The 23,172-nt window shown below is 46.9% G+C and overlaps 1 protein-coding gene across 2 annotated transcripts in view; it reads left to right on the top strand.

Annotated features, from left to right (window-relative positions):
* The first annotated feature begins 17,710 nt into the window (after nt 1-17,710).
* Nucleotides 17,711-23,172, top strand: part of LOC103306516 (alpha-2-macroglobulin-like) — a 72,911-nt gene continuing 67,449 nt past the window's right edge. For both annotated transcript variants that reach the window (XM_065584646.1, XM_065584653.1), the window contains exons 1-3: nt 17,711-17,868; nt 21,976-22,159; nt 22,856-23,012. In XM_065584646.1, coding sequence (XP_065440718.1) covers nt 17,780-17,868; nt 21,976-22,159; nt 22,856-23,012 — 430 coding nt within the window. In that variant the 5' untranslated portion in view covers nt 17,711-17,779. The remainder of the gene's footprint in view (nt 17,869-21,975; nt 22,160-22,855; nt 23,013-23,172) is intronic.

Below are 23,172 nucleotides of genomic sequence, written 5' to 3' on the forward strand. Positions count from 1 at the left end.
TGAAATGCTAACTGTATCTTTTTCCCCTATTTTCTTCTCTTTTTCTTCCTCTCTCTTTTTCCCCCTCCACTGTGGAATATCAGAGCTAATTTTAAATCTGTTAAGAATCTAGTTATAGGATGCTGAGCTGAACTTGCTTTGAGTCAATAGTGCACCAGCATTGAGGCTCCTCTACTACACGCTGAAATCACTAAAGAACTAAAACTGGTAAGAGCTGAAATTGCTTGGGGCGGGGGGTGATGATGTGTTGCTGAGTGGCTGGTAGAGTTGAGCAGTTTGCAGAATGGCTGGAGTGGCTCATGGGACAGCTGGTGGAGCAGAGTGGCTGGTGGAATGGCTTGTGGTAAAGGCTGCAGTAGAACCCCATGGAGCGGCGGGGCAGTTGGCCTCAGATCATGTAAGATGCCCCTTACATTGCTTCGCCCGCACCCCCATCACCCAGGCTGGAAGGTAAAACTCTGCAGATAAACTTTTGAACTTTGGGGCTGCACTGACCAGGGACAGAGACTTTGGGATTGTTGGACTTTTGGGTGATTTTTTTGGGTTGCTGGACTTAAGATCCTGAAGGGAAAAGGACACTGCCAAACTTACTTGGGGATGGGTCTTTTGCTCATAGGTTTGTGTTATGAATCCTGTTTGTGGTGTTTCCCCAACATAATGCTGCATTGTTTCCCTCCTTTATTAAAAGGATTTTGCTACACTCAGACTCCGTGCTTGCGAAAGGGGAAGTATTGCTTCTTAAAGGCGCCCAGGGGTATGTAATTGTCCCAGGTCACTGGGTAGGGGCTCGAGCCGGTTTTGCATTGTGTTATTGAAACGGAACCCCTAGATACTGAACCCGGCCCTTGTTACTGCCAACTCAGATGGGCAGAAGGGTTACACAAGAGTGATACATTCATACAAATAGGATGAACACACTCAGTAGATTATAAGCTTTGTAATAAGAAGAACAGGAGTACTTGTGGCACCTTAGAGACTAACAAATTTATTAGAGCATAAGCTTTCGTGGACTACAGCCCACTTCTTCGGATGCATATAGAATGGAACATATATTGAGGAGATATATATATACACACATACAGAGAGCATAAACAGGTGGGAGTTGTCTTACCAACTCTGAGAGGCCAATTAATTAAGAGAAAAAAAACTTTTGAAGTGATAATCAAGCTAGCCCAGTACAGACAGTTTGATAATAAGTGTGAGAGTACTTACAAGGGGAGATAGAGTCAATGTTTGTAATGGCTCAGCCATTCCCAGTCCTTATTCAAACCGGAGTTGATTGTGTCTAGTTTGCATATCAATTCTAGCTCAGCAGTCTCTCTTTGGAGTCTGTTTTTGAAGTTTTTCTGTTGTAATATAGCCACCCGCAGGTCTGTCACTGAATGACCAGACAGGTTAAAGTGTTCTCCCACTAGTTTTTGAGTATTTTGATTCCTGATGTCAGATTTGTGTCCATTAATTCTTTTGCGTAGAGACTGTCCGGTTTGGCCAATGTACATGGCAGAGGGGCATTGCTGGCACATGATGGCATATATCACATTGGTAGATGTGCAGGTGAACGAGCCCCTGATGGTATGGCTGATGTGATTAGGTCCTATGATGATGTCACTTGAATAGATATGTGGACAGAGTTGGCATCGGGGTTTGTTACAAGGATAGGTTCCTGGCTCAGTGGTTTTGTTCAGTGATGTGTGGTTGCTGGTGAGTATTTGCTTTAGGTTGGGGGGTTGTCTGTAAGCGAGGACAGGTCTGTCTCCCAAGATCTGTGAGAGTAAAGGATCATCTTTCAGGATAGGTTGTAGATCTCTGATGATGCGCTGGAGAGGTTTTAGTTGGGGGCTGAAGGTGACAGCTAGTGGTGTTCTGTTATTTTCTTTGTTGGGCCTGTCTTGTAGGAGGTGACTTCTGGGTACTCATCTGGCTCTGTCAATCTGTTTTTTCACTTCAGCAGGTGGGTATTGTAGTTTTAAGAATGCTTGATAGAGATCTTGTAGGTGCTTGTCTCTATCCGAGGGATTGGAGCAAATGCGGTTATATCTTAGAGCTTGGCTGTAGACAATGGATCGTGTGGTGTGTCCTGGATGGAAGCTGGAGGCATGTAGGTAAGTGTAGCGGTCAGTAGGTTTCCGGTATAGAGTGGTATTGATGTGACCATCGCTTATTAGCACAGTAGTGTCCAGGAAATGGACCGCTTGTGTGGATTGATCTAGGCTGAGGTTGATGGTGGGATGGAAATTATTGAAATCATGGTGAAATTCCTCAAGGGCTTCTTTTCCATGGGTCCAGATGATGAAGATGTCATCAATGTAGCGCAAGTAGAGTAGGGGCGTTAGGGGACGAGAGCTAAGGAAGCGTTGTTCTAAGTCAGCCATAAAAATGTTGGCATATTGTGGGGCCATGCGGGTACCCATAGCAGTGCCGCTGACTTGAAGGTATATATTGTCCCCAAATGTGAAACAGTTGTGGGTGAGGACAAAATCACAAAGTTCAGCCACCAGGTTAGCTGTGACATTATCAGGGATACTGTTCCTGATAGCTTGTAGTCCATCTTTGTGTGGAATATACCTTACAAGAGACCTTTGTCATGAAGCATATTCCAGTTACATTATATTCACACAGAAGATTTTAATAAAATCATATAGGGTGCAATGTCACATACCCTTTTTAAATGCATGTAGTGAATTATTGTGCCTTCTAGTTATGCATTATTTAGCCAAACTATGCATATTTAGATCTTTCAAAATCTCTTAGTATGTTGCTTAGTCAGTCTTTTTTCAGCATGTCTGTCCCAGGAGTGTTCTCTCTGAACAAAGAAAACCCTGCATCTGATTCTCTGGCTTTTCGCCTTATTTCATGTGTCCTTGATTAGATCTACACCCCTGAGCAACGTAGTTATGTTGACCTAACGCCCAGTGTAGACAGTGCTATGTTGCCAAGAGAACTTCTCCTGTCGACATAGCTAATGCCTCTTGACGAGGTGGATTAACCACACTGACGGGAGAAGTTCTCTCTTTGGCATAGTAGTGTCTTTACCAAAGCGCTACATTGCCACTGCTGCAGTGCTTTACCTGAAGATAAGTGCTTTGTGTCCTGCTGTGATTCTCTATTATTTACACACTATCGGTCCCATCTGCACTATGCTTTTAGAAAGACCTTGTCTACAAAATGAACTGGGTTTAAATTAGAGGTGAGAGAAAATGGGATGAACATTAGAAATAACATTTTTTGCTGAATAAAAAGTTGCAAAAAAATATTGATTCAGAAATGACAACATATTTTGTTTCAATCTTTTCTAGTGAAATGGAATGTTTCCATACTCTCAAAACGACACATTTTGTTCTTGGTTGTTGAACTGAATCTAAATGTTTAGCTTTGAATCAGTTCCCCTTTGAACTACATCTGCCTAAGGTGCCTGGTGCCTCAAGAGATGCAATTTGGCTTACATATGCCCCCATTCTCCTCACCCCAGGTCAGGCTTCTGGCAGGACTACATATCTCATAATGCACCTGCAGTCATGTGACTTTAATGATGCCTCACATGGCTCAGTCAGATGGGTCACCATGATGCATTATGGAAGGTGTAATCTGGTCAAGGACTCTTGCTCATAGGGAGAATCGGGGTACATGGAGCCTGAACTACAATTCCTATGAACCTCTATGCAACCTCGATAGAGACAGTTTGAGGCTACATTAACTTACATACCAAACTATAGTATTATTTCATATTGCTGTCTCTTGTAGTTTTGCTATTTATATTTGATGGTCTTTTCTCCATCTGGCCCTTATTGTCCAACCATGGATAAAATCTATGTTCTCTTTTTAAGGAATGACAGTTACTGCACCTCTCTTTAATATGATCCTCACCAGGTACAAAAGAGCACATGTGTGGGTCACTATTTGGAAAAGAAACCGCACATGATGAACAGGGAGCACTGCATCAGAAATGGAGTAGAGCACCAAAGAATAAAAATTACCCCCCGCCCCCAAAACAGTAAACAACAAGAAAGAAAGAAAGAAAGAAAGAAAGAAAGAAAGAAAGAAAGAAAGAAAAGAAACAGGTTCTCAACTGCTAACTAACTACACACACTAGAGCAGGGGTCTCAAACTTAAATGACCATGAGGGGCACATGAGGGCTAGTTAATTGGCCCGAGGGCTGCATCACTGACACCCCCCCCCCCCCGCTGTCCCCGGCCCTGCCCCCACTCCACCCCTTCCATGAGGCCCCGCCTCTTCACACCACTTCCCTTCCCCCATTCAAACCCCTTCCCCGAAGTCCCCACCCCAACTCCGCCCCCTCTCTGCCCCCAGAGGGTGCATGAGGAGTGTGGCGGGAGCTCAGGGCAGAGAGTTGGGGTGCAGGCAGGGGGCTCAGGGTGCAGCAGGGTTTTGGGGTGCAGGCAGGGTGCTCAGCGCAGGGGATTGGGGTGAAGAAGGGTTGTGGGATGCAGCAGGGGGCTCAGGGCAGGGGGTTGGGGATGCAGGGCTCCGCATGCTGCTTGCCGCTCCTCCAGGTACCTCCCCGAAACTCCCATTGGCCGCGGTTCCCCATTCCCGGCCAATGGGAGCTGCGGGGGGGGCATGCCTGGAATCCAGGGCAACACATGGACGGTGCCCTCTGCTTCTCTCACTCCCCCCACCCCACCCACCCCGGTCGCAGGGACGTGATGCCAGCCGGGCAATTCCGCAGGTTTAGTTTGCCCACCCCTGGTCTGGAGGTAGGTCGGGGGGCAGATGCGGGCTGCTGGGCGGGCGTGGGCCGCTGGGTGGGCTGCAGGAAATAGCCCTGCGGCCCACGTGTTTGAGACCCCTGCACTAGAGACACAAGCTAAACTAGCTGACAGCATCTCTTGAAGAAACCATAAGGTAAACTTCTCGGCGAGCTCTGACCCAGGCCCTGGCCAGTGAGAAGGAACTGAAAGGGGCTGGAGCAGTGCTGCCTTTATATATCCTGGGTGAGGGCCAAAAAGTCATTCAGGGCATATATGGGTATTGCCGAGGAAAACTCTCTGCTCTTCTGTGCTTGGTCCCTGCACACCTGAGTGGAATAGACATGTGCAATACATCTTGAAGAACACGATACAATACCGATAAGGCCTGGTCTATACTACAGGGATAGGTTGACATAAGCTGTCTTGCATCGACTTAGCTGTGGAAGTGGAAGTGTCTTCACTTAATTGTGGCTCCTACTGACAGAAGTGCCTCTCTATGCTAACTTAATAACACCAAGCGGCATACAGTGACTGTCAATATAATTAGGTCGATGCGGTATCAGTGTAGACACTGCATTGCTTACATCAACTGTTACTGGCTTTGGAGAGCCATCCCACAATGCCCCACACTGACAACGCAATCGATAAAAGTGCTCCTGGTGAGGACGAACGCCAGCAACACAAGGAGCCAAGTGCACACACACACACACACACACACACACACACACACACACACACACACACACACACACACACACACGTGATTAAATAACTGCAGTGGCTGTACGCTGAAGTAAGTTACATTGACATAATTTTGTAGTGCAGATATGGCCTAAGTAACCATTATTTCTGCAACCAGACATAGAGTCTTTCAAGAAAAACAGGGCCTGTCAAGGCTGATTCCCCACTCTGGCACATTGAGTGCAGAAGGTGGGGGCCCGCAAGGATTCAAAATTTATACTGGCCACTCCAGGCTTGTATTAAACTCCCAGGGTTACAGCTTCTCTCTGACCCTGGCTTGGTAAATGCTGCCACCATCCAACTGCAAAACCCCTTTGAGAACCCAGGTAGGCGCATTTGGGAATTCCTCTCTGTGGGGTACCCTCAAGCCCTTTCACTCCCCTCTCCGGGGAAAAGCTGAGAAAGAAAAACAAAGGAAATCAGTTGTTGCCACCAGCTAATTAAACTACATGCGCACAAACCTCCGAGGACACAAAAATCCAATCCTGTTTTTTAAAAAAGGTAAATTTTATTAAAAACAAAAAGAAAATACATCTGAAAACTTAGACTATTTAAAAAGAGCAAATACAAGGATTAAGCATCAAGTATAGTTTCTTGAGGTCCAGCTTAAAGGTTACAAGCAAAATAAAAGCATTTAGGATTAGCACAGAGGAATCCACAAGCCATAAAGAAATAAAAAGAAATAAACCTAATCACATTTTCCTAGACATTTCCTGATCTACTTACATATCTGGGATTTCAAATGAGTAGTTTCTAGGTATGATACCGATGATTTTTTGTACCTGACCCAAAGCTTCTTACAGCATAACTGCAGCCCTGTCTGGCTCTCCCCAAGAACAACAACAGACAGACAAAAGGGGAATCTTGTTTCAATTTTAAAAAGTTCTAACCTTCCCATTGGTTCTTTTGGCCAGGTTCCCACTCACTTCCTTTTACCTATGCATCACAAAGAGACTTTTTAACCCTTACAGGTAAAGCAAGTAGAGAACAGCTACTAAGAGGGATTTTATAGCTACTGGCTGGCTGGGTGTCCATAAAAGGGAGCTACCCCCCCCCTTTTAATTTCTTACAGGTCCAATGAGATTAATGTTAAAAAAGTGGGTGGGGGATGGAAACCTTAAGGAAAGAAAAATGTTTTTCAGGTCTTCTCTGTGCAGCATAAAGCAACATAACAAAGGCACAAGCCCAGCTCTTCCTTTCCTTTGCAGGTCACTCTTATATGTAAGAGCAGACAAAGCCCCGGAGAACAGACAGCTGGGCGCAATACTGCATTGGCTAGTGCAAGGGAAGGGCTGGACAAGACAGGACCTAGCAGAGCCTTCCAATCTCTAATTTCCTATATTCTAGAAAAATATTGTAGGTCTGTGACATTATTGACATAAACTGGGACCATATAGATCATTGTTGCAACCAAGGTCCTGTAGTGGCACCCAAATCTTGTATAAAGGGGGTCAAATGAGGTGTCTAAGACAACGTTATGGTTTCCTGGTTATGATTATGCTGTCTATATGTGTGTATCAGTTTTGTAGTTGAAGTTATGAATATTGGCTCTATACTGTCTGTATGGCAAACTTATGCTATGCTTCTGGGAGACATCCCAGACAAGTTGGTGTTAGCTCTGCCTACCCTGCTTGATGGCCCATTAAGAACCATCAGCTATACAATGGACCCATTGAGAAAAGGCAAATATGCCTTCTGACTCAGCAAAGTATGCAGGGACTGGCCCATGTGACTCCAGACTCCATTTTGCTGTAATTTTCCACAGTAAGGACAAAGAGGTGTTCTTACACCTGGAAAAGACTATAAAAGGCTGATGCCTCATCTCCATCTTGTCTTCAATCATGTTTCTTAACTCTGGAGGGACTTTGCTACAAACTGAAGCTCTGGAAAAAGGACTGAATGACCCATCCCAGCTGGGAATGTATTCCAGAGACTTGATTTTGAACCTGCAGTTTATTCTATCACTGCTACAAGCCTGAACCAATAACTTTGCCATTACTGTATGTAATTGATTCCATTTAACCAATTCTAGCTCTCATCTATATCTTTTTCCTTTTATGAATAAACCTTTAGATTTTACATTCTAAAGGATTGGCAACAGCGTGATTTATGGGTAAGATCTGATTTGTATATTGACCTGGGTCTGGGGCTTGGTCCTTTGGGATCAGGAGAACCTTTTTTTTCTTTTATTGGGGTATTGGTTTTCATAACCATTTGTCCCCATAATGAGTGGCACTGGTGGTGATACTGGGAAACTGGAGTGTCTAAGGAAATTGCTTGTGAGACTTGTGGTTAGCCAGTGGGGTGAGACCAAAGTCCTCTTAGTCTGGCTGGTTTGGTTCGCCTTAGAGGTGGAAAAACCCCAGGCTTGGGCTGTAACTGCCCTGTTTAAGCAATTTGTCCTGAGTTGGTACTCTCAGTTGGGTCCCGCCAGAACCACTTCGTCACGAGATCTTACAAAAACACAGCTAGTGTTCATTTTATAATTTTTCAGTTTCTAAAAATCACATGCTGGCTGCTCTATGGGAGTGGGAACTCCTGCCCCGTCATAGTGCACCCTTATGGCTGGTGGTTTGTAGCTTTGTGTGGGTGGCACACAATTCTGTGGTACAATGTGTCTCTGCCTGAGAGCAATTCTGCCTTCTCCCTGAGCATGGAGACAGCCCTGAAGACATGTAGCAAGACAGATGGATGGATTTTCCACCTCCGTTTGGCTATCAGGTACATGGACCCTTCACAGATCCACAGAGAACTCAGCTCTCTGTGGAGCCAGACTCTGGGGATGGAGGCTATTCTGCTGGCATGGGGGTTGGTGGGGGAACCAGCCTTTCATGTTGTTCATAGTATTTACCCCTTCAGTCACTCAGTACCAGGAGCTTCTCCGGCGTGGCCAAGTGGTACAGGCAGTGAGGCTGCTAACAATCCTCTTCTCATTCCAGCTACACTGAGAGGTGTGAGGGCTCTAATGTGGTCCTAATGGAGGTAAAGATGCTGTCTGGTTTTGTTCCCGTCAAGAGCTCTCTCACAGAGGTGAGGCGCCATCTGACTTGTGAGACAATTCATAGGATAAAAAGACCTCATCCTCTCCTTCCCTTCTCCAAGCACTGGGGTTTTGCCTCAGCTGCTTTTGAGAGGGTGGTTTTTGGGGAGAGAGGGCAAGGAAAGAGAGAGCAGTAAAATGGGGGATCAGACCCTGATGAATCAGTTTCTGGGGAAAGGGACAGATCATTCCAAACAATTGTATTATATTGTTCAGCCGCTAGGTGGTGTCACATGAAACATATTTTACTTAAGCTCACAACAGTCATTCCTGGCAGTTCATTAAAGCAAATAGCATTAAAGCAAAATAAAGCATCTTATAGCAAATACATCTGGTGTATCTCTCTGCGAAGGAAGCTCTGTAACCAGTCTATATCTGGTAGAGAAGCCTGACCTGCTAGTAGCCGTCCTGCAATCTATCATGTATGAGGTTCAGAAGTAAACTAGTGCTAGAAGAGAACAGGAACAGAAAGAAAATAGCAACAAAGATTGGATGATTGATCTTATCAACAATGCCCTAGACTGAATTTCAGCTTTGATAGAACTTCAGAATGAATAGACTGGAAGCAGTATTTTGAAAGATTTTGCATTGCTACAAAACTCCACCAGGAAACGGGAGATACTCAGATATCTTCTTTAATTTGTGCTATGGGGAAGGGTTCTGACTATGTATGATGCATACTTTATACTTCAGAGAGATGTGGTTTGTGATAGAGCATGTTTACCCCCAGAGAAGTCAGGAACCAAGAGAAAATGTACAATGCTTTATAAGAGCTCCGCATGTATTTACTAACAACTGTGATATTGGGACTGCAAAACATGAAACTATCAGAGAGAGGCTAACAATTAGATTAACAGACAAAAGCCTCTCGCAGCAACCACAATTAAAGACAGACATCATTTAAATCAAAGCAGTCCGACTAGCCAAAGAGCAAAACGAAAAGGCAGGTCAACTTGAAAATCATGAAACTAGGTTAGAAGCTGTAAACACACACAGCATGAGTGCTAAAAGTCATTACCATAAAAGCCCTGAGGCTATGAAGAAATTCCAGGCAAACTACAAAGCCTTTCACAATAAATGTACAAAATGTGGAAAAATTTGTAGCCCACAGGTGTACGTCTAGCCAAAGGCACTAGATGTAATAAAAATGCACAAAATATGGACATTTTGCAGCTTTTGCTGTACCAAAGCAGTCAGAGGGTTGATTCATATTACAGACGATCAGATAGAGAATGAAAGTGAATATCCATGGAAAGACTATTGACTTTAAAATTGACTGAGGAGAAGATGTAACAGTCATCTCAGAAGGGATTTACAATCACCTTCAATCCCTCCCACAGCTGAGATCACCTGACCCAGCTCTGAGTCGCCCAGGAGGTATTCTGAACTGCATGGGCCAGTTCACCATAGAAACAATTTATAAAGACAAAAGCTACATATTCAGAGTGCACCTGATCAAAGGATCAAAGACCAACAGCCATGTCAGCAGCAATGTGGCAACCATGATGGGCCTAGTGAGAAAGGAGGAAGAACTCAGTGGAGGATTTGATTATACTGGACTTTTGGAAGGCTATCCAGTACAAATAAGTGTAAGAGACAATGCTGAACCATACAGTGTATAAACACTTCTACCAGACAGACCTTGGAAAAGACTGGCTGTAGATTTATGCAAATTCAGAGGACATCATTACCTAGCTGTAGTGGACTATTTTTCTAGGCATAGAGGAATAATGTACTTGAAAGACACACAATGCTGTAGTGTTATTGTTATTGAGAAACTGAAGTGCATATTTTCTCATTTCAGCATTCCAGAGCAATTTGTGATAGACCATGGGCCACAATTCCTTGCAGCAAAATTTAAGTCATTCTGTATGAAATATGATTTTGATCATATTACTAGAAGCCATATTACTCACAGGTGACTGGAAAGGCTGAGAGAGCGGTACAGATGTAATGATGCTGGTTCTGGCAGGACCCAACTGAGAGTGCCAATTCAGGATAAATTGCTGAAAAAGGGCAGTTACAGCCCAAGGCTGGGGTTTTTCCATCTCTAAGGCAAACCAAACCAGCCAGAATAAGAGGACTTTGGTTTCACCCCACTGGCTAACCAAAAGTCACACCAGCAATTCCCTTAGACACTCCAGTTTCCCAGTATCACCACCAGTGCCATTCGTTATGGGGACAAATGGTTATGAAAACCAATACCCCAGTAAAAAAAAAAAGGTTCTCCTGATCCCAAAGGACCAAGCCCCAGACCCAGGTAAATATACAAATCAGATCTTTCCCACAAATCACACTGTTGCCAGTCCTTTTGAATGTAAAATCTAAAGGTTTATTCATAAAAGGAAAAAGATATAGATGAGAGCTAGAATTGGTTAAATGGAATCAATTACATACAGTAATGGCAAAGTTATTGGTTCAGGCTTGTAGCAGCGATAGAATAAACTGCAGGTTCAAAATCAAGTCTCTGGAATACATTCCCAGCTGGGATGGGTCATTCAGTCCTTTTTTCAGAGCTTCAGTTTGTAGCAAAGTCCCTCCAGAGTTAAGAAGCAGGATTGAAGACAAGATGGAGATGAGGCATCAGCCTTTTATAGTCTTTTCCAGGTGTAAGAACACCTCTTTGTCCTTACTGTGGAAAATTACAGCAAAATGGAGTCTGGAGTCACATGGGCCAGTCCCTGCATACTTTGCTGAGTTGCAAGGCATATCTGCCTTCTCTCAATGGGTCAATTGTATATCTGATGGTCCTTAATGGGCCATCAAGCAGGCTAGGCAGAGCTAACACCAACTTGTCTGGGATGTCTCCCAGAAGCATAGCATAAGTTTGCCATACAGACAGAATAGAGCCAATATTCATAACTTCAACTACAAAATTGATACACACATATAGACAGCCTAATCATAACCAGCCAACCATAACCTTGTCTTAGACACCTCATTTGACCCCCTTTATACAAGATTTGATGCCACTACAGGACCTTGGTTGCAACCATGTTCTATATGGTCCCAGTTCCAATCAATAACATGACAACAGATAGCCAAGAAAATTCTACAGCAGGAACATCCATTCCTTGCTCTTCTGAATTACAGATCAAAAAAATAACAGCTGCTGGATATAGTCCAGCATAACTTCTGATGGGAAGACAACTCAGAAATACTATTCCAACTTTGGAAAAAATCTAACTCCAAAGTGGCCAAACACGAAGAGAGTAGCCACGTTGGATAAATAGGCTGGCTAAAAGAGCTTATGAACACTTTTGCAACAGATGACACTCAGAACTGCTGGGTCTAGAACCCAATAACCCTCTCTGTATGAAACTGGATGAAGAAAAAGGATGGACAACTCCAGCTGTCCTAAAGAAAAAGAATTCAGCGCCCAATCATATCTGATTGAGATCAACAGTGGAGAGTTCAGCAGAAACCATCAACATTTATAGTTTGTTCCTCAGAAAGAACAATCAACACAGCAAACTCTACAGGTGGCAGATGCAGAACAAGAATACTCAAAGATTCCAAACTGACCAGACAATAGTTGCAACTAATGGGCAGCCATATGACCACGTTGTTATATCTCTGGGTTGTGTAATTAAAAAAACAGTACAACTGAAAGATACTAAACACACTGATCCGTAATGAATTTTAAAGAGTGTGATAGTGTAAATTTTGTAAATAGTAGGAACATAGAACTTAAAGGGGGAGATGCAAAGGAATGCTAAACTGTATTGTATTGTTCAGCCATTAGGTGGCACCATGTATAATATACTTAAGCTCAAAACAGCCGTTCCAAATCCTGGCAGTGCATTAAAGAATCACATAGTGAACACATCTGATGCATCTTTGGGAAGGAAGCGCTGTAGCCAATGGATACCTAGTACAGAAGCGTGACCTGCTAGTAGCAGTCCTGCAATCTACCATGTACAAGATGTATATGACAGACATCCAGTAAGGGAGCTTGATATTGATACCAGTCAGCTCTGTGTTCTTGGGGAATCAGGGCACAGTATCTAGCCTGTCTGACTCATGAAACACCCCCCGCCACCAGTCTCTGCTAGAACCAAAACCGATCAGAGAAAAGACTTGCAGAGAGCAAGGAAGGGCATTGGGAGACACACCTAGACCCTTCCTGACAAAGGTGACAAGATTAAGGCATCTTCATTAGCATACAGAATGGAGAATAAGGGCCACTCCTCTAGCCTCATCTGCATGAAAGATGGGACAGGGAGACATCTCTATTAGCATACAGTATAGAGAACAGAGAACCGCACTGAACTCTGGGACCAGAAAAGCAGGGAAGCACTGCATCATGGGGGATCTCTGCTCCAGATGTTAATGAACCTACGCCTGCACACACTCAGCTCAGCAGTTATCAGACCAATTCTAGTAATTAATCCTTGATTGATATCCAAAATACTGAAGCTGCCTAGTTGCATTGTGAGCTCCCTGGAAGAAAACATCACCCATAGCCAAGAGTGATCAGCTCCTATTGTCTAGCCTAAAGAAAACCCTTGTGTCATCAGTTTACCCATAAACAAATCTAATGTTCTCCCTTGAACCATTGTTGTTTCTCTACAAAAACCCCTACCTATGTTCAAGTAAGTGTTCTGATGTATGGACCCAAACTCTACATGAGTTCCCCTGGGACTCCATCTCCTAACTAATCGTGCTGGGGGCTCTGCCTGTCTCCAACACTCAGGCCCCTTCCCTACCACCATCACCTGGGAACCCTGACCAGTTCAAGCCGAGTGGAGTGAGTGAGATCTCTCTTTCTTTGTTTTCTTTTCTACCTCAGGTATTAACCTTTAATAATGTAACAGTTATGTTTGTTTAGCCTGCCTTGTGTACTTACCACTATTATTCAATTTATGGTTAAGCTGGTTGCTTCTCTCTCTCCCTCTGAACTTTACTCTTTTGTGTTTTTAGCTTACCATTTACTCTGCAGCAACTCTTCTTTTACCTAAGCTAAAGATCCCCGTAGCGCCCAAAATACTGTGGGGTTTGCTCATCAAGTGGGTTACTACCAGTACAATTGTAATGTGAAAGTGGAGATAGGGATGTGCTGAACCTGTGGCATATAAGGGTGGCAGCTGAAAGTACTGCTTGGCCCAGCCTATTGAGACCAGGGGCATATAAGGGGTCAGATTGAGAGTGCTGATTGACCTGATCTACTCAGAGAGAGAGACTGACTGACTGACTGATTCTGGGGCTGGAGGAACGCAGCCCTCGGGAACCTGGGTTCTGCAGGATAGCTCCATTGGGAGGGGACTTGCAGAAGGGAGGAGTAGAGCTCCATACGAACACTCAAGTGACACAAGCAGTACATTAATAGAATTACAGAACCCCCTCCCCCCCAGAAGAATAACCCGAATAAATGAGCATACCCCAAAGTAACAGGCACATCTGGTAACAATATACCACACCATTGTAGAAGTGGCATTCTTAGGCTTTCTGGGGTGGTCAGAGGAGCTCCTGCAGTTGCACACAGAGCTAGTCTTGAAACAACTTTATTGGCAACAGGCAGGAAGAACAATGAACAAGTACATTTTGTAATGTTCTATAGACATCTAGAGAGGTCATTGTGGGGATGCTTTGGTATAACAAAGCCCCTTTTTCACTACATGAAGCTTGATAGTCTTGTGGGTAAAGCACTAGCCTGGGACATGGCTGAGCTACACTCTATTCCTGGGTCTACTGCACACTTCCTGTGTGCCTTGCACAACTCACTTAATTTCTCTGTGTCTCAGCTCCCCATGTGTATGTAAGCAGGATCTGAATGAACTGAATGAATTTTCCCCATGCCCTGACAGCTACCTGGGAGGGGGAGAGACTTCAGGAGCAAACTGTATTTACATGAACACACCTCCTCTGCTTAGATATCTAGCAGATAGTGCGGGTGTTGTTGCTCAAAACAGTCAACTTTGGCTGGTGTTGGGTTACAAATCACTGCAGTACTGAATGCAGAGGTAGTGAAATGCTGTTACCAATGTTGTTGTAATTATTGTATGAATAAAGGGAAGCAGGACTGTGCTTAATCTGTCCCAAATGAGGGGGTCACCCTCAGCTGAAAGGACCTCGTTAAGCCAGGGGCTCAAATGCCAGAGCCCTGTGAAAGTAAAAATAAATAGAGGGAAAGATAAGTTTGGACTGATGTCTTAGCCAGATAGTATAGCTTCCCCTTAGGGGTCACTGCACTGGTTTAATCTGTTGCTCCCCACTGTTTAAAGAAAGGGTTAAATATAATTAATTAGGAGCCTCTTTATTATTTGAATTGCTCAATCAGAGCTGCACTCAGTTATGGGGGAGCAGAGTTTCTGCCCAGTCTGCAAAGAATTGAAAATCACTAAAAGACTGATGTGCAGAGGACATAGCAGAGAGGCAGGTAGCAGGAAAAGGTGACTGATAGTCAGAAAACAAGTTGCTGGTATGGAAGGGCTAATAAACCCAGGATGTGGCAGTGGTGAGGCCACCCAGGCCTGAGCTATGGCATCCCTGCCTGGCAGACTGGCCACTGTGCCTTAAGAATCTGCAAGTCTGCTTGTATCATCTCTAAGGGTGAGAATCTGCTATTCATATCCAGTCTATCTAGTATATTACGCTTAGTTTGCATTTTTTGTTTGTTTACTAGGTAATCTGCTTTGATCTGTTTGCTATCACTTATAGTCACTTAAAATCTATCTTTTGTAGTTAATAAACGTGTTTTGTTTTAATCTAAACCAGTGAGTTTGGAGTGAAGTGCCTGGAAATCTTAGCTCAAGGGGCAGAGGCTGTTGCATTTCCTCTCCACATTGAGCGGGTGGGAGGTGAACTGGATAATAAATTCATACTGTTTGGGGTTTGGACCAAGATAGCACAGTACCACTCTGGGGTCCTAGGCTGGGGAGCTGGGAGTTATTTTGGCTGTAGCCTCTCTATCGTTGGTTCACATGCAGTGGCTGGTCAGAGCCTGCATGTAACTGCAGCTGGGTGTGTCCTTACCTGTGTGTTTGCTGGTGGAGGTCTAAGACCGGGAGCGTGTCTGCAGCTTGTCACAGCAGCACAGTGTGAGAGGGAGACCAGGCTGGTGGGTCAGAGGGCTCAGTGGTACCCCAGTTCCAGGTGGCATCTGGGGGAATCCATCACAATAAACTTCCATATGACTTTGCAGGGGCACTTTCAATCTGATCAATTATGAAGTTAAAAGTTTCTACTCCACATTTTTGTGGCCCCTGCAGCTCTATATTTGGTGTGTTGGATTCACATGCCTGCTGTTTATGTTTTGGGACTCAAGGAGCGCAAGTGCTTCCATTTAATCTCATCCCTCAGGTACCATAAAAAAATCAGCCAATGACTTCAGGAGTCGCTCTCACACAAACTGACAGCTGGGGGATTAAAAAATCTTCCTTGAGAGTAAATAGAAAGGGGACTGTGCAGCAGGGTATTAACCCGCAGTTGACAGGGCACTCTGAGTCCATGCTCCAAGGACTATTCAAGTGCTAACTCTTCACATGTTTTCACTTCCCACGCCTTGGCCAGGACCACAGGGAGGTGAAGGCTGGGTTATCACCCACTGCCAATTGCATAACCTTTTCCAATTGTTTGTACTGGAAGTGACTGGAGCTGGGCCCCTGCGGGTGGGGGATTACAGCAGAGTGACATTGTTTACACAAAACTCCTTTGTGGTGAAAAATGCAGATTGGAAAAAAGCAAAACTTTTGCAAATTATTTTGGTTAAAAAAAAAACCCTTAAACCAAATTCCAAAAAACCCCAGAACATTTTGTTCTGACATTTTCAAATAAAATGTTTTGATTTTTTGGTTCAAATTTGCTTTTCCTTTCAACAGTTCGCTAATGGGATAAGGGATTAACTGTCTGAGTGTCTGACTTCTGTTTTCCCATGTGCCACAAAAAGGGCTTCTTCCTTTCTCTTTCTATTGCACCTCCCACCAGAAGATCCTAAACCACTTGACAACCATTAATCAGTTGAGTCCAGCACGCCCCTGCCAGGTGGGTCAGGATCATTACCTCCATTTTACTGATGGGTAAAGTGAGATACAGAGGGGACCGGATGTGCCCATGGTCAAACAGTGAATCAGTGGCAGGGCTGAGAAATGACCCCACTTCTCCCAACTCCCATGTCTTTGCTCACAAGACTCTCCTTTCGCCATTTAGAGCCCCAGTGTGCCAGTCTTACTGTGCTCCAAAGAGACCATTCACAACCAGCACCAGCTTCCTGGGGAGCTAAAGAAGCAGTCCCACTCCTTTGGACAACTGAGGGAACTGATATGCCCAGAGCTAGTCTGATGTTGCCTCCTTCTGATTGGAATATGGTGCATCTCAGCTCCTGCTCCAGCACAGCTGTTCAGCCAGGAAAGGCAAGTGCTGTGGACATGAGCAAGTGTGCTCTACACATTCCTGCAATGGCAGTGGCACAAACACATCCCTACAGGGGCAGCTCCACCCATGGCCAGCTCTGACACTGGCCATGCAGCAGGGGGCAATGGTACACAAAATGGTCTCTCACTGGCATTCCCTACAGACAGGACTGACTAGAGGCAGGAAAAGGGAGACAATTGTATGGGGCCCCAAGCTCACGGGTCCCCAAAACTTCTGAACCATCTGCATAAATAAAGTCAATGTGAGGGGTTCTGGCCCCCGCAAACATAATGGATCGGGCCCCAAATCCCCTTAACCCAAACCTCTGGTAGAGTGGGTCAGACTGACGGTCGCACACACACACTGGGGAGGGGCCCGGGGAGTTCAAAAGACCAAAACCACAATGGTGTCTTTTTTATATAGAATCTTAAGATTTTGGGGGACCAATCTGATGCAGGTGAAGGTCTGACTCGCGCTTTTTGATCTCTTGTGGTTGGCAGTACTGGGGGTGGGGACAGGAAAGGTTTCTCTGGAAACGCTGGGCAGGATTTGGGAGTTTGTTCCAATCCCCACAGAATGCTGGACTGGCCCTGTAATGAGCTAAAGGGCTTCTCCAACCACCGCAGAGTGCTGCTGGAGTGATACAAACAGGGGATGGGGGTAAATGGTTCAGACACAGGAGAGTGTCTCACATGAACACCTCAAATAAATACCCTTCCCTCCCAGTTTGTCAGGGTCTGGCCAGGGACAGTCTCTGTGCCATGAGTCAAAGCTGTTGGCTCTGGCTCCTCCTCACGTACCTCTCTCCATTTCCCAGATGGTCCTGGCCCCCTGCCCTTATCTCGTCCCTCCTGGGGGCTGTTTGCAGAGAGAGGTATAAAGGGGCGGACCCAGCGGACAGCCAGGGTGTAGGGAGCCAGCGGACAAGTCTGCACCATGGGGAAGGACAGGCTGCCCGGTTGCCTGAGCATCTTCCTCCTGCTCCTCTTCCTCCTCCCTGGAGACACCTCGCCCACCACCGAACCGTAAGCTGCACACGAAGGGGCTCGTGCTGTCTTCTCGTTTCTTTCCTTCATCCCCCTCGCAGCTCTTCCTATGCCCCTCAGTCCTGCCCTGCAGCCCCCGTTATTCCAGTTTCCTTGCCTGTGAGGGAGAGCTCAGAAAAGTGTTTCTCTTTTCTCCTCTTCTTTAAAGCCAGTTTGCTTCCCTTGGCAGCCACAGAATATGCTTGTTCCCAAAGAGAGTCTGTGACCTAGATTCCTGACTGTCAGCACAGACCCTGGCAGTGGCACACTCTGCTGGAATATCCACCTGGGGCACTGCAAACTAGCAACTTGGCTGCAACCTCGCCTCCATTGAGGGGCCTGAAGAGGGCGCATGGCCAATCTCATCCAGGAGCTGGATGGACTCAGGGTATCCCTTTGGCAGTGTCCACTGGCAGAGAGTTCCCCTGGAGCCCAGCATAGATTAGAGCGATCAGGGCTAGGGCAAGGGGTTGGGGCCCGGGATGGTATCAGGGGTGCAGGCTCCGGGCAGCGCTTATCTCAAGTAGCTCCCGGAAGCAGCAGTATGTCCCCCCTCCATCTCCTACGCAGAGGCATGGCCAGGAGGGTCTGAGCGCTGCCCCATCCTCAGGCACCACCCCTGCAGTTCCCATTGGCCACGGTTCTGGGGTGGTGCTTAGGGTCGGGGCAGTGTGCTGAGCCCTGTGGCTTTGCGTAGGAGCAGGAGGGGGGCATGCTGGCTGCTTCCTGGGAGCTGTGTGGCGTGGAGGTTAGCAGGGAGCCTGCCAGCCCCGCTGCGTGGTGCCGCCAACCAGACCGTCAATGGTCCGGTCAGCAGTGCTAACTGGAGCCACCAGGATGCCCTTTAGACTGGGTGTTCCAGTTGAAAATGGGACACCTGGTCACTTTAGATGGATCTAGTCCCACAACTCCAATGTCAGATCTCTTAATCCAATGAACTCCATATTGTTTTGAATTGCCATCCTGCCAGAAATTCTAACATTTCAAAAATTAGTTTCATTGCAAATTGGAACACACAGTCCAAATTTTTCATGGAATGGAAATCCCAGAAAAATTTTATTCAGAAAATCTAAACACTACCTGTACTATAATATAAAATGTTGCATATCCTAATATATTATATTTAATATTCTATAACATTCATATCATTATATAAAAGTCCAAATAAAACATGTTTACTTTATTTAAATGGGAAAGTCAAAACACTTCATTTAGACATTTTTCCATTCAAAATGTCAAAATTGATACGCTCCTGCAAAATGTCTCCATTGTGATGAAACTGCATTTTCCGACAAAAAATGGTTCCGTCCAAATTCTTTACCCTAGCTCTGTTCCACTCTGAGCATGTAGTTTCATCCGGTCAGACTTCTCTGGATCCTGCACCTTTAAATGGAGAGAGGACCCCTCTGTGCTGCAGAAGCACCTGCCATTTTGTGTTCAGTTGCATCCTACAGGAGAGGCCCCACTATTCTCTCTCCATCTGTCTTACCAAGACCTGCCTTTTGTCCTGTCTCGTTCTCTTGGTCTAAACTAAAGTTTGTTCTTGCTGAAAGGGCAGAGGAAGAACAGAACGTGGGGCACTGTCACCAAGTCTGTTCTGCTCTGTGAGACATTTTATGCAAATATTAATGAAATAATTTGCATATTTGTGAATACTTTGCATATGAGAATAAATGTAAGCTCATGGTCGACAAACCCTGCCCCAAGCAGAGGGGAGGAGGGCTGGCCAAGGAGCTCAACAACACATGGCAGCTATGGGAGGCCAGTGCTGAAAGGTCTCTGGGGGCAGAGCTGCTGGGGCTGTTGTTAGTGCTGGAAGCTACTGGAGCGGTAAGGCTGCTGGGGCTGCAACTCCTGGGATGCACTGGGTTGTACAGATTGAGGGGGGCTGGGGGTTTGTATGGGGGGGGTTGGCGGCCAATATCAGACCCCTCACACTGTGCTTTTGCCCCAGCCAACGTCTGCAGCCTCTGCCATCACCTCCAGGCTGCTTGCTCTGATCCAGCAGAGGGAGAGGAGGCGCCTGGCTGCCTGCTCAGCAAATGCCACAGCTGCCTCTAGCAGCCATAAGGTGCAGCTGCAGGAAACTGCCTGCTGCCTTCTTGCAGCTCAGCCCTTGGTCTCTATTCTATGTAGGTTCTCGTACTGTGCTAATCACTGTAGTACCAGCGAGCCTGCCACTAGAGTGTTAAGCAACACGACTGTCCCGTGTTGTTCCTTCTGTCATCCTCACCCCAGAGAGAGAAGCGTGTGCCGTGCAGTGTCTGGCAGAGTGGGTGTCAAATGCTACCAGAGCAGAAGGGCTGATTTCAGGCCCCCTTTGCACTCACTCTGCACCAGGTGCCAGGCGGGGGAGAATCAGCCCCCAGCCTTTATTGGCTGAGATTGAAGGTAAAGAGAAAATCACTCAGGGCTTGATCCAAAGCCCACTGAGGGGAATGGAAAGAGTCCTATTGACTTCCATGGGCTTTGGCTCAGGCCTAACAAAGGGCGAAGTGGAATTTAATCAGAGCCAGGTTAAGGCTACTCCTACCTAACTCTGACATTTTGAAATCTTGGCTAAGCAAGATGAACAGCCCCCCGGCAGAAAGCTGGGTGTCCCAGGGAGCTTCACACTGCGGCACGTCCAGCCTCTCAGCAGTGAGGCTCTGCCAGCGTCTCTGCTCTGAGTCAGCAGGCTGCAGCCATGGCTGGTGAGATCTCCTTCTGTAGTAGGGTTGCCGGGCATCCGGTTTTTGACCAGAATTCCTGCTTGAAAAGGGACCCTGGCGGCTCCGGTCAGCACTGCTGACTGGGCTGTTAAAAGTCTGGTTGGCCACCCACAGCAGGACAGGCAGGGTGCCTGCCTGGCTCTGCGAAACGCCCAGAAAGCTTCTGGCATCTGAGTCCTAGGCTTAGGGGCGGCCAGGGGAGCGCCACGCACTGCTTCCATCCCTCCCCCAGCGCCGGGTCTGCATCTTCCATTGGCCGGGAACCACAGCCAATGGGAACTGCGGAGGCGGCGCCTGCATGCAGGGGCAGCGCGGAGACTGCAGAGCTGCCTGGTCGCGCCTCTGCCTAGGAGACGGACATGCTGGCAGCTTCCTGGGAGCCGCCTGAGGTAAGTGTCGCCCAGAGCCTGCATTCCAAACCCCCTACCGCACCCCAATCCCCTGCCCCAGAGTTCCCTCCCGCGCCCTGAACACCTCAACTCTGGCCCCACCCCAGAGCCCACACCCCCAGCCGGAGCCCTCACCCCACTCCCTCACCCCAACCCCCTCCCCCAGCCTGGTGAAAATGAGCAAAGGTCGGGGAGAGCAAGTGATGGAGGGAGGGGGGATGGAGTGAGCAGCGGCGGGGCCTCAGGGAAGGGGCATGGCAGGGGCAGAGTCTCAGAGAAAGGGCGGGGTAAGGGGCATGGCAACGGTGTTAGCTTTTCTGCCAAATAAAGTTGGCAACCCTATTCTGTAGCCTAAAGCACTCTGTTGTTGTCATTGCTGGTGAGGAGCAATGAGTTCTCCGGCCAAAGCCCTGTCCACTAGGCCATGCTGCCCCTTTAGCACAATAGCCATTCCCTACAGTCAGATGTCAGCGCACACACAGCCATCCATACATTTGTATCTCTCCATTACTGAGGGCAGCAGGTGACACACCTAGATTGACAGACAGCTAGAGAGGAGATTAGATTAAAAGCCCTGATCCACACTCCTGTGTAACTGCCTGCCAGTCTCCATGGAGGTACAACAAGCATTTCATCTGAGCTCCCTCCCCCGTGTTCACATAACACAGCAAGGGGTTATGGGATACACAAACCTCAAGTAACAGCCTGGAACTTTTCAAGCCATCCCCACTCCCTGCTGGGAGCCTGAACAAACAGCCCTTGGACAGCAATCGCTGTTAGCACAGAACTAGTTCCTTTGCTCCAGGTGGTGTCCTAGGGTCCTGGCTGACTGAGCAGACTGGCTAGTATGTTACAAAAGCAAAATGAAATTCACCATCCTGTATGTACAAATTACGGTGCAGATGGATGGTCGGGGATTCAGCTGCCACACTAACCCATACCCTTTCATCAGTACCTTCTCCATTCCCCATCCCCGTCTCTCTGACCTGTGCCCTTCCCCTTCCCAGGCAGTATATGGTGCTAGTGCCCTTTCTGATCCACACCAACGGTCCTGAAAAGGTCTGTATCCAGCTGACCCACCTGAACGAGTCTGTGACGCTGAGCGCCACGCTGGAATACGCAGGGGAGAACAGGAGCCTGATCGCAGATGTGGTGTCAGAGAAGGACGTGTTCAAGTGCATCCCGTTCACAGTGAGTATCTGGCCCCCACACAGTTTATTACCTGAGTCTGTAAGATAGTGACAGCCTGGGACCAACCTCTGAAAGGCCTGATACCATCAATAATCACAGGCTCAGGTAGGAGAAGTTCAAGTAAAACCACGGTCCCTGGCTGGCAGTGCTGTGGGTGACTCATTAGGAGTGATCTTCAGTCAGTGCTGAGCTCAGTGCCCGGCACGATGCTGGGAGAGGCTGTGCTACAGGCTGTGGTGTGGCTGGCTTTGTTGGATGTTTTTCTCTCTGAGTCAGTGCTGACCTTGTGGCTGAGGACTGGTCTCCCATTTCTCAGGGGGCTCCACAAGTCTCTGAGTGAGACCGGAAAGAAAGCCATGGATGGAGAAGGTTAGAGAACTTCCTCGAGATCATCGATGTCCATGAGCTCATCTTGTGCCTCTCCCGAGGGCCAGTTCAGGGTTTCTCCCTGCAGCTCTCAAGGCTGGCTGGAGGGACAGTAGAAGAAAATGGACCCAGCCCAGAAGTAATTAATCAAATGTAGCTTCCCATTTTCCTCCATCACTGGGATCCACAGCTGGGGGGACACGATCACAGTCCATCAATCCCTTTGAGGAAGGAGCATAACGAGGGAAGGGAAATGTACAACTCCAGCCTCCAAGGGCTCAGTGCAGAGGGGAGCGTCTCTAAGGCAGCGGCTCTTTTACTGTTCTCCAGGTTCCAAAGTCCAGCAGCTCATCAGCAGCGTTTCTCACGGTGCTGGTGAAGGGGCCGACGCTGGAGTTCAGGAGCCGGAAATCGGTGCTGGTCAAGAACTCAGAGAGCCTGGTCTTTGTCCAGACGGACAAACCCATCTACAAACCTGGACAAACAGGTACAGGGAATCAGGTGGGGAATTAGATACAGAACAGGAAATCCTCCCTGCCTCCCCAGAGACCCCACAACTCATCACCAAGTTAGTACAGCTGGCCGTAAACCTGCCTTCCCACCTCCTCCCCGCTAGTCACAAAGCTGGGGAGTGTGGTGCATGCATC

This window comes from Chrysemys picta, chromosome 1 (genome assembly GCF_011386835.1).
Source record: "Chrysemys picta bellii isolate R12L10 chromosome 1, ASM1138683v2, whole genome shotgun sequence".
NCBI classification, from domain to species: domain Eukaryota; kingdom Metazoa; phylum Chordata; order Testudines; family Emydidae; genus Chrysemys; species Chrysemys picta.